The 16,483-nt window shown below is 43.3% G+C and overlaps 1 protein-coding gene across 1 annotated transcript in view; it reads right to left on the bottom strand.

Annotated features, from left to right (window-relative positions):
• Positions 1 to 16,483, bottom strand: part of LOC128057590 (ATP-binding cassette sub-family C member 4-like) — a 192,481-nt gene that overhangs the window by 109,102 nt on the left and 66,896 nt on the right. The window contains 4 exon segments of the mRNA XM_052650038.1: positions 22 to 219; positions 3,599 to 3,695; positions 12,398 to 12,484; positions 12,710 to 12,804. Of these exon segments, the coding sequence (XP_052505998.1) occupies positions 22 to 219; positions 3,599 to 3,695; positions 12,398 to 12,484; positions 12,710 to 12,804 (477 nt within the window).

Genomic DNA, 16,483 nt, shown 5'->3' with positions numbered 1-16,483 from the left:
ATTACAGGATGAGAAACTCACATCTTGGTCCTCTGGAGCTGCATATTTCAATGAGGGTCTGGGAGACTGCTTAGACTGAACCGAAGACTTGGAGATCAGAGTGGGAGCTTCTAGAACTGGAGATGGTTCATATTGATCATTCTCCTTCTCAAAAAGGGAAAAAATATCTACCCCAGAACTCAGGAACTCAGAGTAAGTCCCCCTTTTCATCATTTTGCCCTGAAATTAAGAAGAAATAATTTTTGAGAGGAATTAATTTACATTTGATAATATTAAACCAAACTAAATAGTAATCAAAAAAAGTTATCTGGTCTTAATTATTTTTTTAAATGATCCCTGGGTCTAGAAAACTTGTCGAAAAATCTAATTCAGTCAACTAAACACAGAACTGAGCATTGTGTTCTCTGCCAAACCCTATGTTAGTCCTGGGGGGTGTGAAAGAAATGTGTGCTTATGCGTCAAAAATGGAGGCTCCTTGACATAAATACCCTGGGCACTTAGGGAAGCAAGAAGCACAGAAGTCAGTGGGAAGATCAGCACAGTTTTTTAGACAATACAGGGATTTAGAGAAGCTTCATGTGACAAGGAGAATTATAAAAATTGTCAATTGGGGAGAATATTCTGGGAAAGAAAATTAAACTTGACCCAGAAGTGGGCACAAGCACATGTGCATAGGTAAGGGTCATTCAGCAAATCTTCACTGACTGCTGTCATAGTATCAACTGCTCCATTGGGATAAGACATGTAGAAACCAGCCCTGGACAGAGAACCCATGAGATGCATCTCCATGATCTGTACAACTACCTCCACACACTCAGGGAGTTCCCAACTCAAAATTCATTATTCCACCATTAAAGTAATTAAACAAGGAGGTCATGAGGCTCTATCTAAAGGCTTGCCAGTCTGTGCCACAAAGCAAAATCTAAGCCAGAATCAACACACTTAGATCCAAGAAAAAACAGAACAACCAACTGCAGGTAATCAACCAGGCTTCCCCAAATCAGGTAACAGCTTAAGCTACAGCCTATCTAATCATGTTCTTTGAACACATGTAACACATCCTTGGAGAAGGAAATGGCAACCCACTCCAGGGTTCTTGCCTGGAGAATCCCAGGGATAGGGGAGCCTCATGGGCTGTTGTCTATGGGGTCGCACAGAGTCGGACATGACTGAAGCAACTTAACAGCAGTAGCAATAGCAGCAACACATCCTTGTACAGCTTCCCCCCTTACAAAGTCATATAAAATAATGTGCAGATATTTTCATTATTTTCTGACCCCATGAAAAAAGACTCAGCTGGTTCACTCAGTGGGAAATAAAACATTAGGAAAAAAAATCCAGGATGCAAAACTCATCAAATGAGAGCAGCTGTAGTTGAGGCAGGTCAGGTGGAAGAAGGTGGCCCAGGCCTAGGACCCCTGTCACCTTGTGCCCCAGGGTAAGCCACTGGGAGAAACCCAGTGAAGCCTTTGGGTACCATCTGATACTGTAGAAGTAAAAAATTATGCAGGATATAGTGTGTCTTGTTCAACTTGGGAGGCAAAATTCATACACATCTTTAATGAAATTACCACTCACCACTTCGTATGTATAATATGCACAATGAAATGACTGGTAGTACAAAGACAGGAATTTCACTCAGCAGCCAAACTCTTACAATTCTGAGGGGACAAGGGGGCAGCCATCCCCCCTTGCTGTGAGAGATGGACCAGACAAATAGTAAGGATGGACCCTAATCATGCAGGGATGCTCACAGTGGACAAAGATTTATTTTGTTAGTACTAGGCTTTGGGGTAGTATCCCCAAAGGAAGCAATAAGGGGACCCTAAAACATCTAGGGACTGGATAAATATGTTATTCTTTGCTCACAACACTGTCAACACTGGGGTTTGAACTCTAGAATCACCCCCTCTGAACATGAAATCAACTGCTCTCAACCTTGAAAACCTTAGCTTCACCTAGCGGAATGGAGAGGCGTCGACATGTGGAACTGCTTCCAGAGAGAGGTTCTGCATTTTAATAATCTTTCTTAGAGCGGAATTTCATTTCATAAGTCAGGGATCTGACCAAGGGCCTGTGGAACAGTCAGGGGTTAATAGAGGTGCTGAGGACCAGAGGCAAACTAGCCAAGGAGTGAAGCATTAAACCAGCTCAAAGTCTGAACACTTCTCACTAACCTCCACCCTACCCTCAATCATGCTAGGAGCTATGGATTGGACGGTGCCCCCTCCTCAAAAAGATAAGTTCAAACATGACACCTGTCAACATGACCTTATTTGGAAACAGGGTCTTTGCAAATGTAATCAAGTTAAGATGAGGTCACATGGAGCAGGGTGACCCTACATCCAATAAGACTGATGTCCCTATGAGAAGGGACTCAGACACAGGGACAATGGGACATCAGAGACCATAGCACTGCAACTGGAAGTCAAGGAACACAAGGAAGCCCGGCGAACACCAGGGGCTGGAAGGAAGGATTCTACCTTGGAGCCTTCAGGGAGAGCACAGCCTTTACCAGCACCTGAATTTGGGACTCGTAGCCTCCAGAACAGGAAGACGATAAATATCTGTTGTTTTAAGTCACCCAGTTTGCAGTGCTTTGCTATGGCAGCTCTAGAAACTGATAGTCTAGCCTGAGCCCACCCTTCTGTCTTCTCAGCTTTATAAGACTTGTAATTGCTTCTGTTGCTGCCCCTCCAGTGACCATCAGAGGAATCTTTCAAATCCTACATCACTCCTCTGCTCTGGACCATCCCACTTCTGGTTCCCCTGCCCACTGTTTGGAGACCACCTCCCTCCCTTCCCCCTGCCCACTGTCCTCAGACATGCTGGGTCTTCCTGCCATTCCACCAACATGCCAGGTCAGCTCCTTCCTTAGGACCCCCTGCTTTAGACCTCCTTCCCCAGGCGACCATGTGGCCTCCACCTTCATGTCACTCAGGCCCCATGAGGCACCATCTCCTCAGGGAAGGAGTCAGGATGCCACCCTCTCTGTCAGATCTGTCCCCATAAGAACAGGAGCCCCATAAAATCAGGGCCTGTCCTCCTGCTGCACAGGCTCCCACACATATCGGGCACATAAAGACCTGGGCAGACAGACCAGCAACTGGGGACACCTGCAGAGTGGTCATCTCTGACTCAGGTGCTCGGCTGCGCAATCTCGCTTCTGGTGTTAATGGAAGATGCTCTTTAGGCAAACTGCACACAACAATCGCATGGGTACAAACAGGTGTTAGTATCTCTAATTTCCAAGTAGTATACTTTGACTTATGTTGTGGAAGAGGAAAATAAAAAGTTCTAAATAAAATGGTGCCATTATCCCTCACAAATTTCATTAGAACAGTGATGATTCACTAACCCTGTGTTTGTACTTTAATATACTTTAGGGTTTCTGTGGCTTAGAGTATAATAGGGACACTTCTACAGGTCTTTGGATTTATCCCCCAAGGCATGAACACCAGCTCTGAGAAGAAGAGGGTGAAAAACTGAGGGAGAAGAGGATGTATATGATGAATCCAAGGAGAGTGACCTGAGGGGAGGTCTGTCCTTGAACATACCTGAGTCATAGCAATTCCCCAGACTTCTAGAAACTACTTACATCTTTCAGTATCAGAATCTGACTTGTATCTTCTAGGTATTGCAACTGATGAGTCACTAAGATTGTGATTTTCTCCTTCAAAGCCTGGCGAATACACCTACAAATGTAAAAGGTAAAGAATAAAAAAAGACATTAATGGGGGTGCTTCAAACTGGAAACTTATATTTTGAAAACAGTGAGACAAAGATCACACAGCAGTCAAAAATCTTTAATTTAAATATCAAATCAATAATAAAAACTAAATAAACATGAATCAATTAATCTGACTAGGTTCTTAAATTTATCAATAGCAAGCTTGAACCTAACTCTGCTTAAAAATTCTAAAAAAGAGCAGTGAAGGAGGTACCAAAAGTTGTTTTTTTTTCCCCCTAAAACTCAGCTTAAGAATTATTTACATGTTTCATAAAGAAAAACAACTGAGTAATACTGAAATTCCAAAATTTGACTGAACTGAAAGACTATCTTATCGCTATGTGGGAATGTAATATAAAAATATGTACATTCTTAGATAGTTTTTAGGTGATTATTTATAATTAATGATGTAAATATTAGCAACAAAAAATTAATAGATTCTTGGTAACCTTTGTCTGAGTGTGTTTTCTAGATACTTCTTCTCAAATAATACTAAACAGTAAATGAATGCCAGCATAGCCTCCATCAGTCTCTACAACATTTCCAGTCCCATCCAGGAAGCAAGTCTTCTTTCATTAGGACTGAATAACTTTCAAATATGAAAAGAAAAGAACGGAATCCAAATGGCCCAAATCACAGTGGAAATTACCCCATGGCTCAAAGGACACGTCAATTCTCTATAGTCAAGACACCCCTCACTATTCGACCTTAAATTTTCTCACAGTAAAAAACAAAAACAAAAAAGCTCCTCCTACATTTTAAATGCAGTCCTCTAGGAACTCAGCCCCAGTCTCATCCCACAGAGTCCACAACCCTCCAGGGTAGCGAGTGCTCAGGTCTGGGGCCCCGGTGACCACAGGAAAGGCTCCAGGCAGGTACTCTGGGAGCCCGAGACCCTCGCAGAGCAAATCTCAGGAACAGGGGCGAGAGCTCAGCTGAGTGAGTGAGATGCAGAGTCTGGAGGCAGAAGACTGCAGTTCAGTCCCTCTCACAAGCCTGACGATGTCAGATGAGTGACTAAACTTCAGTTTCTTCATCTCAAAACCAGGCCAATGACAATCCATCCACACATTCTGAGAAAGCAAACCACAAACCTGCTCAGTAAATATCAGCCCCCTTTCTTCACTCCTCCCTAACTATGAGTAGTCCTGTGCTTAGGACTCAGGAAGAAAAGTCCTAAAGGGACACTCTGGACCCTGGGTCTGTGACCAGAAACAAGACCCTGGGATATAGACACATACACCATCACTTCATTAAGTCAAAAAGGATTCATTTTTACCTTTTGAAATGTCAGGCTGTGATATGTGCTCTGAAGGAAAAGCAACGGGGGCTGATGTCTTAGATGGGGAGACACGGGAGCCCTAAGACTCTCTGGGGAAACATCCTGAAAGAAGGCACAGCAAGTGTAGAGGTCCTGGAACAGAACATGCTGGGCTGAGGCATCTTCCTGCGTTCACTGCTTAGGGTGGGGGGGACCCATAAATGGTCAAATGCACCCACTAAGGGCTGTGGGAATAGAGAGGCACAGGTGTCCCCTGGAGGAACAGGAGGGAATGGCAGGACTGGTCTTTCACCCTCCTTCTATGTCTTGGCACACAGCTCCCTGGCTCTGGGACAGAGGCCCGGTATGTACAGACAGACAGAGGTGAGAAAGGACCCCCACAGAGCCAGCACAGCTAGATACCGAGTGGGTGTGGGGATGAGCTGGAAAGGCTGTTGTGGGCAGATGGCAAAGAAGCCTGTTCTCTGTTTGAGCACCTAAAGCTGCATCCTAAACGTGAGCAGGTGGGAGGTCTGAGAAGGGCTGGAAGAGGAAGGTAAGCTGTGTAGACAGAAGCATGGGAATCTTATCAGGGCAAACCCAAAGAGCTGAAGATGCAGGAGGTGGGGGTCCGAAGATGCGGGGCTGAAACATGTTGGGATCCATAGTATGATCCCCATGGCACCCACTTAGGGTTCTGTCACGTGGGTTCTGTCACCTAGAGCATATAGATGTAAATCTCAAACCTTAATGATCTTGGATGTAAATTTATGACTGAAGGGATCGGTTAGTGGGAAGTAGAAGTGTGACAAACCACTCCTCATTACTAAGCTTCCACATGACTACCACATCTCACAGCATATGTCCCATCCAGTTCTCTAACTTGAGAACACTCTCCAGTTGCTGCTGAGTGGTTTCCTAATTGCTTTCATGCTCTCTGCTTTAAGTCACCCTATAGAATGTGGTTCTGATTAGAAAACAGTAGTCTTAAGCTTGCTTCTATCAAGTATATATCCAAAGTGGTGCACCCAAAATATTTGAGAGGATTTGATAACTATCTCGTGTTCAAAATAGAACTCAGGAGAACTTTTGTGATCAGCACACTGTACTTGACACCAATTGCCTTCCTCTCCCCTCCCTGTGACATGGATGCAGTGACCAGCAGAAACTGTTCCTGCCATGATGGAGAACTTGTGCACATAAGATGAGGTGACAGACATTTGTGAGTTCAGGGCAGAGCACTAGGAACAAGGAGGCTGAGCTATCCATGATGTCAGGAGGGTGGTGGTGAGGAATCACTGTCACGGCACTAGTGTCCCATCACTGAACTCATGACAAGACACAAGGCACTTCTCTAAGGGAAAATTCATCAAGTCACAATCTGGGAAAGGGTGGAAACAGGGGTCAAATCAGAGAGAGAGCTGGAGGCCATGCCATATGTCAGCCATCCCGCTCTCTCGTATTCTGAAAGATTCAATGCTACCATGCAGGGGTTTTTTTTATTATTATTATTGTGGTAAAATATACTTAACATGAAATTTATCATTTTTGCAATTTTACACATACAGCTCGGTGACATTAAGTACATTCACATTGTTATGCAGCCATCACCAGCATCCATTTCTATGACTCTTTCATCACCCCCAACACTAAGCATGTCTTATATTCAGGCAGTTTCTGCTGAAGTCTAACAATCCCCACTTAGTGGATGTGGAATCCAAGCTCCTTGTGTCCAGAGCTCAGAGCTCCTCATATACCTACTGACTCTGCTGAAGCCTCTTTACTTTGCTATTCTGGGCCTGCTATACACCTGTAAAATTCACATGTCCCCTCAGTTATTATTACCTTAGAATTTGGTGACAGGGATCTTAAAGAAGTAATTGTTACCCTTAGTTACACTGCACCTAATCTAATCTGACTGGTGTGCTTAGAAGAAGAGGAGACTAAGACATAAGGACAGAAACACAGTCATGTAAATCAATGAAGTTAGAACACACTTTCCTACCATGCACAAAATAAACTAAAAATGGCTTAAATACTTAATCATAAGACATGACACCATAAAACTCCTAGAACAGATTAAAGGCAAAACATTCTCTGACATAAATTATACCAATGTTTTCTTAAATTAATCTTCTAAGGCAATAGAAATATAAACAAAAATATACAAATGGTGGCTGCCCTGGTGGCTCAGTGGTAAAGAATCTACCTGCCAGTAAGGGGACACAAGATCCCACATGCACAGAGCAACTAAACCCATGTACCACAAGTACTGAGTCTGAGCTCTAGAGCCCAGGAGCTGGAACCACTGAGCCCACACATCCTAGGGCCCATGCTCTGCAACAAGAGAAGCCATCTCAAGGAGAAGTCCATATACCATAAGAAGAAAGTAGCCCCTGCTTGTCACAACTAGAGAAAAGCTACTTTTTAAAAATAAATAAATAAATGGGAGCTAATCAAATTACAAGGTTTTGCACAGCAAAGGAAACCATAAACACAATGATGAGACAACCTAAAGACTGGGAGAAAATATTTGCAAATGATGTAACCAACAAGGATTTAATTTCCGAAATATACAAACAGCTAATTCAACTCAACAACAACAAAATCTACTCAAAAAATGGGCAAAAGAACTAAATAGATATTTTTCCAAAGGACACATAGAGATGGCCAATAGAAACATGAAAAGAAGCCTACCATTGTGAATTATCAGAGAAATACAAATCAAAACTACAATGTGGTATCACCTCACATCAGTTAGAATCAGTTCAGTTCAGTTCAGTCACTCAGTCGTGTCCGACTCTTTGCGACACCATGAATTGCAGCACGCCAGGCCTCCCTGTCCATCATCAACTCCCAGAGTTCACTCAGACTCACGTCCATCGAGTCAGTGATGCCATCCAGCCATCTCATCCTCTGTTGTCCCCTTCTCCTCCTGCCCCCAATCCCTCCCAGCATCAGAGTCTTTTCCAATGAGTCAACTCTTTGCCTGAGGTGGCCAAAGTACTGGAGTTTCATCTTCAGCATCATTCCCTCCAAAGAAATCCCAGGGCTGATCTCCTTCAGAATGAACTGGTTGGATCTCCTTGCAGTCCAAGGGACTCTCAAGGGTCTTCTCCAACACCACAATTCAAAAGCATCAATTCTTCTGCTCTCAGCTTTCTTCACAGTCCAACTCTCACATCCATACATGACCACAGGAAAAACCATAGCCTTGACTAGACGGACCTTTGCTGGCAAAGTAATGTCTCTGCTTTTCAATATGCTATCTAGGTTGGTCATAAATTTTCTTCCAAGGAGTAAGCATCTTTTAATCTCATGGCTGCAATCACCATCTGCAGTGGTGTTGGAGCCCAAAACAATAAAGTTTGACACTGTTTCCACTGTTTCTCCATCTATTTCCCATGAAGTGATGGGACCAGATGTCATGATCTTTGTTTTCTGAATGTTGAGCTTTAAGCCAACTTTTACACTCTCCACTTTCACTTTCATCAAGAGGTTTTTTTAGTTCCTCTTCACTTTCCGCCATAAGGGTGGTGTCATCTGCATATCTGAAGTTATTGATATTTCTCCCGGCAACTATGGCTGAGAGGGTATGGAGAAAAAGGAACCCTCCTACACTGCTGCTGGGAATGAAAGTTGCTGCAAGCACTATAGAAAACAGCATGGAGATTCCTCAGAAAACTAAAAGTAGAATTACCTTATAAACCAGTAGTCCCACTCCTGGGCATATGTATGCACAAAACTTTAAGCCAAAAAAACATGTATCCCTATATTCATAGCAGTATTATTCACAATAGCTAAAAACATGGAAACAATGTAATGCTTATCAACAGATGAATGGTAGTGGTACATATAGATAATGCAATACTACTTAGCTATTTAAAAAAAAGGAAAAAATGCCATTTGCAGGAACATCGATGGAGCTGGAGATTATCATACTAAGTGAAGTAAGTCAGAACAAGAAAGACAAATATCATATGATATCACTCATATGTGGAATCTAAAATATGGCAAAAATGAACCTATCAACAAAACAGACAGACTCACAGACATAGTGAACAGACTATGGTTGCATGGGTGGAGGGCATGTGGGGGAGGGATGGACTAGGGATTTGGGGTTAGCAGAATGCAAACTACTATATGTAGAATGGATAAACAACAAGGTCCTACAGTATAGTTCAGCAAGCTATAATTTAATATTCTGAGATAAACCATAATGGAAAAGAATATTAAAAAGAATGTATGTATGTAGATCACTGAATAACTTTGTCATACAAAGAAATTAGCACAATAATGTAAATCAATTATATTTTGATAATCTTTTTTTCTAAAAAATAAGGACAGAGACACAGGGTGCACCTGGACAGAAGAAAGACTGTGTGAGGACACAGTGAGGTGGACCAGCAGCCAAGGACAGCGTTCTCAGCAGAAACCAAACCTGCCCACACCATCAACTTCCAGCCTCAAGAACGGAGAAAATTTCTGTTAAGTATCCACATCTGTGACAACTTGCTATAGACTGAATGTTTTTGGCCTCAAAATTCATATATTGAAACCTAATTCCCACTGTGAACTAGAAGTATAGCTATTGGAAGGTGACAGGTAATGAGGGTGAAGCCTGCATGAATGGGATTTGTGTCCTCATAAAAGGGACCTACATGACTCCTTCACCCCTTCCCCATGTAAGGACACACAGGAATTGGGCCCTTACCAAGACAATGAAACTGTCAGCACCCTCACCTTGGACTTTCCCAGGCTCCAGAACCGAGACAGATAAACTTCTAATTACTCATAAGCCACCTAGGCTCTGGTCTTCTGTGAGAGCAGCCTGGACAGACAGGCCCAGCAAACTAACACAGGACCTGACAGCAAGAATTTCTAAACAGCGTCTCTCTGCTGAACACTCCGCCTCTTCACCCCACAGGTGAGGACGTGCCTGCTGTTCTCTTCACAGCTCTGCTTCCTCCTCCCTCCACACCTGTACTCTACTCATCCTTCAGCAAAAGAATTGGGTCCTCTTCTCAGCCTCCACACACCTGCCCTGCCTGCAGGCCCCAGAGCACTTCCCACCCAGCCCCGGGCACAGGGAGCTTTCCAACTTCAGTGAAAGCCTCCAGCTGCCACTTCTGCTTCCACTTAGCATTTCCTATCCTGTATTGAAACCTCTAAACCTTGACTCAGCTGACCTTTCCCCAGGCATCTGTCTTAACAAGCTCCACATAGAGACAGGTTTCTTAGAGGCAGGAATGAGAGCTGGGCGTCCTAGTCTCCCTTATTCTGCCCAGTGTGGGTCCTTCCCCTCTCCTGTTACACCATCCTCCTTGCAAACTAAGAGGTTTTGTACAGGAACATCTATAAGGGTATTGATCTCAGCGCATACAGAGGGGTGTTAATAAGTGCAGCTGGAAGACTCGTTGGCTTTAACAAGGTGAACAACAGCAAGGGAACTAACTACCTGTGGGGTAGATGTGGAGGCTGCTTCCGAAAAAGTGAATTCATGAGGTTTCAAAAGAGGCCCATCTGGACTCCACCAGAGGCCTTGGTCAGCATGTGTTAGGGCAGAGAAACAACAAAGCTTTTCTTCTTCAGGAGTTCTGTGGCCGAGAAAGAGACACTGACAATAAATTCCAGAAACACAAAGTGAGAGTCAGGACTTCAGAAAGATTCTAGATAGGTCAGTTCAGTTCAGTCACTCAGTCGTGTCTGACTCTTTGCAACCCTATGGACTGCAGCATGCCAGGCCTCCCTGTCCACCACCAACTTGTGAGCTTACTCAAACTCATGTCCATTCAGTCAGTGATGCCATCGAACCATCTCATCCTCTGTCATCCCCTTCTCTTCCCATCTTCAATCATTCCCAGCATCAGGGTCTTTTCAAATGAGTCAGTTTTTCACATCAGGTGGCTAAAGTATTGGAGCTTCAGCTTCAGCATCAGTCTTTCCAATGTATATTCAGGACTGATTTCCTTTAGGTTGGACTGGTTGCATCTCCTTGCAGTCCAAGGGACTCAAGTCCAGAGTCTTCTCCAATATCATTGTTTAAAATCATCAGTTCTTAGGCACTCAGCTTTCTTTATAGTCCAGCTTTCACATCCATACATGACTACTGGAAAAACCAAAGCTTTGATTAGATGGACTTTTGTCCATCATGTCTCTGCTTTTTAATATGCTGTCTAGGTTGGTCACAACTTTTTTTCCAAGGAGCAATTGTCTCTTAATTTCATGGCTGCATTCACCATCTGCAGTGATTTTGGAGCCCCCAAAAATAAAGTCTGTCACTGTTTCCATTGTTTCCCCATCTATTTGCCATGAAGTGATGGGACCGGATGCCATGATCTTCGTTTTCTGAATGTTGAGCTTTAAGCCAACTTTTTCATTCTCCTCTGTCACTTTCATCAAGAGACCCTTTAGTTATTTTTCCCTTTCTGCCATAAGGGTAGTGTCATCTACATATCTGAGGTTATTGATATTTTTCCTGGCAATCTTGATTCCAGCCTATGCTTCTTCCAGCCCAGCATTTCTCATAGTGTACTCTGCATATAAGTTAAATAAGCAGGGTGACAATATGCAGCCTTGATGTACTCCTTTCCCTATTTGGAACCAGTCTGTTGTTCCATGTATGGTTCTAATTTCTGCTTCTTGACCTGCATACAGATTTCTCAGGAGGCTGGTCAGGTATTCCCATTTCTTTATGAATTTTCCACAATTTATTGTGATCCACATAGTCAAAGGCTTTGGCATGGTCAATGAAGCAGATGTTTCAAACTCAAATTAACCCTAAATGTGGGTCTAAGTGTTAATTCTGATAAGGATCCATGAAGAAATGTTAAATAATGAGTCATACTCAGATGTGGAATAAATCATCTGTAAATTCTAGACTTTACTAAGTATTTCTAAACCAACGAAATAATAAGCATAAGCCAACAGAGTCTTTCCATGGAAGGCCTATGTCTGTAGTGAAAAATTCACTTCTAATGTTTCTTCAACAAATGATGGAGGAAAAGAACTGGCAGCGAGTTACAAGGTTACCAAATCCCCCTCTCTGATTTAAAAACTTTACATCATCCTTCTAATCCCTGGGTTCTGGATCCACCCACAGTGTCCAGATCCATCAAGTGCAAGTAACCAGGGGGGTATCTGCCATCTATCCCTCACTCCCTAAAGCACATACCCACTGTCCTACACACACACTGGAAGCTCCTTCTGTATCTTCCTGTCATGACTTCATCATGATGCAAAATTTCTCTGTGATGGATCTTCTGTGGAGGGAAGGGAGGGGAAGGAGGGACACCAGGACAGAATGAGCTGAGTTTCCTGAAGCACAAGGCTTTTCTGAGCTCTCTTCCACAATCTCTACAGGGTTCCTGGGAAGCAGAGATGATAGAAAACAGGAGCAAACTCACTGTTCAAACAAGTGTCTGCTGACTCCTGCATCCACTGTGCTAAGCAGATCGTCCAGAAGATAGATGTCTGCATCCTGATACATGGCTCTAGAAAACATAGGGAGAGATGTCAGGAGAGGACACGTCACACTTCCTGGGTCCCATCTCTGAATCATGATGGTGTCCAACAACTCCATGTTCCTTCTATAAGCCCAGGGAAAGGGCCAAGACCCTGCTTCACACAGGCCCACCTGGTGAGCGGGGTCTGCGTGCTCACATCCACTAGGAGCTGTGGAGGAGGAGGGGCAGGATGGCAACTGAAATCCCACTCACCTGGCGAGGCTGATCCGGGCTTTCTGTCCTTCACTCAGCGGGGTTCCTCCATCTCCTGTCACAGTTAGATCTCCTTCCTTCAAATTCTGCAAATCCTATGTGGAGACAGAAAAGGGAAAAATGAAAAAATATTTAAAATGTGTTCTCTTGCCACCCTAACTTTTTAGCATCAGTTCTTCATACAAGTGTTTAATGAACAGCAATGGGCTTATTTTATAGCAACTAAACGAGAAAGAATTTTTAAAAAACCTCTCAGAACTTTTCATTTGTTTTCATTCTGTATTTTTTTTTAAAGCATTTATACATTTGATCATTTCAACGGGTATTTACTGAGGATTGTCTGTACACCAGGCATTGTTCTGGGCATAGTGAATTCAGCCATGAGGATATAGAGCCCCTAGAGTTCCTCTTCACGGTGGAAGATGGACAATATGTAAAGTTAACCTGAGTGAAAGTACTGAGGATGAGAAGGAAAAGGAAGCCGGCTCAGGGGTACGTAGAGTGAAGGAGGGAAGTGAGTCCACACTGGGGGGTCGGAGGGAGTGGTGGGGAGGGCTCTGCTCAGAGAGGGTATGAGCAGATCTGGGGGTGGGACTCAGGCAGACCTGGAGAGGCTGCTCCTCACAGAGGGAGAGGCGAGTGCAAGGGCCACGGGGGAGATGCCCAAGGTGTTCAGGATAAGGAGGCAGGAGAGCAGAGCCAAGTGAGAATGAGGGGAGTGAGGGCAGAGACAGAGCAGGAGACTGGTGTCACTGCCAGTAAAGAGGGGAGGGGAAGGGGAGGAGGGACCTGGTCTGAGGTTTTCAAGGAATCACTCCTGTGCTTTGCAGTAAACAGACAGCAAGGGTTGGGGTGGGGGATGGTGAGGGCAGACACAAGTGAGGAGGCTACTAGAATAATCTAGGAAGCAGTGGAAATGGAGAGACAGGGTCACTCTCCAGACACACTTGGAAGGTGGAGTCTGTAAGACCTGCTGACAGGATGGGTGTGGGCTATAAGAGAAGAGGAGACTGTGGTGTCTGGGGTGAGGAAGGGGAAGGACAGGGTCTCCATTTACTGAGTTGGGGAAGATGGTGGATGCAAGTTTAACAGACTCCACTTGTGAACAAGCTGAGATGACCTCTCAGTGATGTTATGGTGCAGCTGGACATGCAAGTGTGAAGGTTGGTGCTAGAGGCACCGGTGTGAGAGCTGCTGGCCCAGGCTGGTAAAGACACAGGACTTGTTTCATCTTACATTCCCAGCTTGCTTATCTTGGTTTCCACTTCACACTTTCCAAGAAGGGATAACACCTGACCCGAGTCTTCACAGTGATACTTCAGGCAAATCATAGAGTGACAGACAAGGTCTGTACAAGAAATGGGAACAGAAAGAGCAGATTGGGCAGGAAAACCAAAAGGAAAGAAACAATGTGCTCGAGGGACACCAAGCAGATCAGTTGGACTAAGTAGATCCTTGCCCGTGAAAGCAGGAAATACTCAAAGTTAAGAAGGATATGAAGTTTTGACTTGAGGATCTGGGAATCTATATACCAGAATATTATTTAAACAATAGACAAATTAGTCTATTTTCCCAAGAGTACCTGGGGAAGTTTTTTTTAAATAACAAGAATATCTCCAAAATGACAAGATAACAATCACACTTAAGTTACACATTTAATATATGAGAAACGTTTACTTCAAATAATCTGCTAAACCCCTCAGGCATCAACCTAAGATACACAGCAGGACCTTTCTGCAGATGATGCCCTCACTTCTTTGTCTCTACTTTAGCAAGTTTGGGGAGAAAGTAAGCGGCACACTGGGGTCTCCATGATAGACAAGTCTTTTGATCTCTCTAATGTCTCATTTTCCTCTTACACAATGTGCTGCGGAAACAAGAATCACTAAAGTCAAGGATGCTGTGAGAATCTAAGGGAGTGTATGAACACCCTCCATAAATGGAAAAAGGACATGAATTGATTGTAACTTGCTATTGGTGACTGGAGTCTATTTTCTCTTCAAACCAACAGTGGAACCCCATGCACAGTGTGGATCACAATATGCAAAGCACATGATCACAAGGAGAAAACAGAGACTGTATCCATCACCACCCTTCCTGACAGCCACAAAGACACACAGGAACACACAGGTTCCCTGCTCACTCAAAGTTTAACTTGGGTGCATCCAATGAAAGGCAGCAATTGCTCTGTTGTGAAAATTCATTATTTCACCTTCTCTCTTTCTGGAGCTCAGAAGTTAATATTATCTCTTGCTTTGGTTTTCTTGAACAACAACAAACCATTTTAAGATAGGTTCCCAGCCTTACACACATACACACACTCAGTTACTTGGCCTGCATTTCACTGTTGACAGTCTTTGCAAACTGTTCCACTTAGCTTTTAAGCTTTGATTTTACATTGTATTGGTCTCCTTCTCAAAATACTAACACATCCTAGCACAACAATCTTAACCATGCTCTAGAAAAGGCACCTAAATGCACTATTTCAATTATCACAGTTAGGGGATAGAAGCAGGCTGTCTCCAACTCTGGCAGTAGGACTTCAAGTGTGTTGTTGACTCTGAACATGAATGCTCATTCATGCATGAGCCCCAGATGGACAAAACATTTCAGAAGATTTGAAGTAAAATCCAAGGCAGGCTAATTTCCCAGACACCATTTTCTGATTAAATTAGAGGGAAAAGCCTGACTTGAGCATATATTACAATTCCTTACATTGACAGGAAGGTGTTTTTATTCACGCTATTTTCCTCTACATCAAATTTCATCAATTTTCACTGAAGAGTAGACATACAAAATGAGAGGCAAACTAGGAAATAATGACACTGGTTTGATGTCATCATCCAGAACACCACCCAAGGCCCTTCAGCGATGGTGGAGACTTAGAGTAGAAACACTGTTTTGTAGAAAGTTTTCACTTTCATGTCAGGTTCAAGGGATTTGTTAACAAAACAAGCCACTCGATATATACAAATAAATAATACCAATATTTATTAGACAATTATCTAGCTTACTTTCAATATACTAACATTAAAAGAAAAGAGAAATAGAAACAGCAGAGGATACGTCACCAAATTGGGTTTTAACCAACACTCAAACACTGCTGAGAAATCCCATGACACAGCACATCTGGGGTCTCAGTTTGTTACCGAATCCAAGCTCACTCAGCTTGCCACACAACAGGACAGTGAGATAAAGGGTTGAGGCCGGGAAGAAGAGAATTTATTTAGGGAGCTAACTGACTGAGAAGATGTCAAGCTAGTGCCTCAAAATAACCACCTGATCAGGGTCTGGATGTCAGGTTCTTTTATAGATCAGAGATGGGGAGGTGAGGAAGCAAAGCAAAAAGGTCATTATTCTTCCAGATCTCCTATAATGGCAAGACTCAGGCAGGGGATATATTAATTCCTTCCTGCCTGCCATCTATAGGTGGACAGAATTCTAAACAAAGGCACTTTAGTTTAACAGGCAGAGGAGCAGGATTTTTTGAGGCAAGACATTCAGTATGATTATAATAATGAAAGCAACAAAAAACGCGTCAAAGAAATAGTTTCAACAAGGACCCAGAATTGGCTTCATCTCTGCAATGAATTATCTGGGTCATGAAGGTCTTTTTTTTTTTTTTTTTTTTTTTTTCTGTACACAGAAGAGCTGTACAAAAAAGATCTTCATGACCCAGGTAATCATGATGGTGTGATCACTCACCTACAGCCAGAAATCCTAGAATGTGAAGTCAAGTGGACCTTAGGAAACATCACTATGAACAAAGCTAGT

Source organism: Budorcas taxicolor, chromosome 12 (assembly GCF_023091745.1).
Source record: "Budorcas taxicolor isolate Tak-1 chromosome 12, Takin1.1, whole genome shotgun sequence".
Classification (NCBI taxonomy): domain Eukaryota; kingdom Metazoa; phylum Chordata; class Mammalia; order Artiodactyla; family Bovidae; genus Budorcas; species Budorcas taxicolor.
This window is presented reverse-complemented; position numbering and strand designations above follow the sequence as displayed.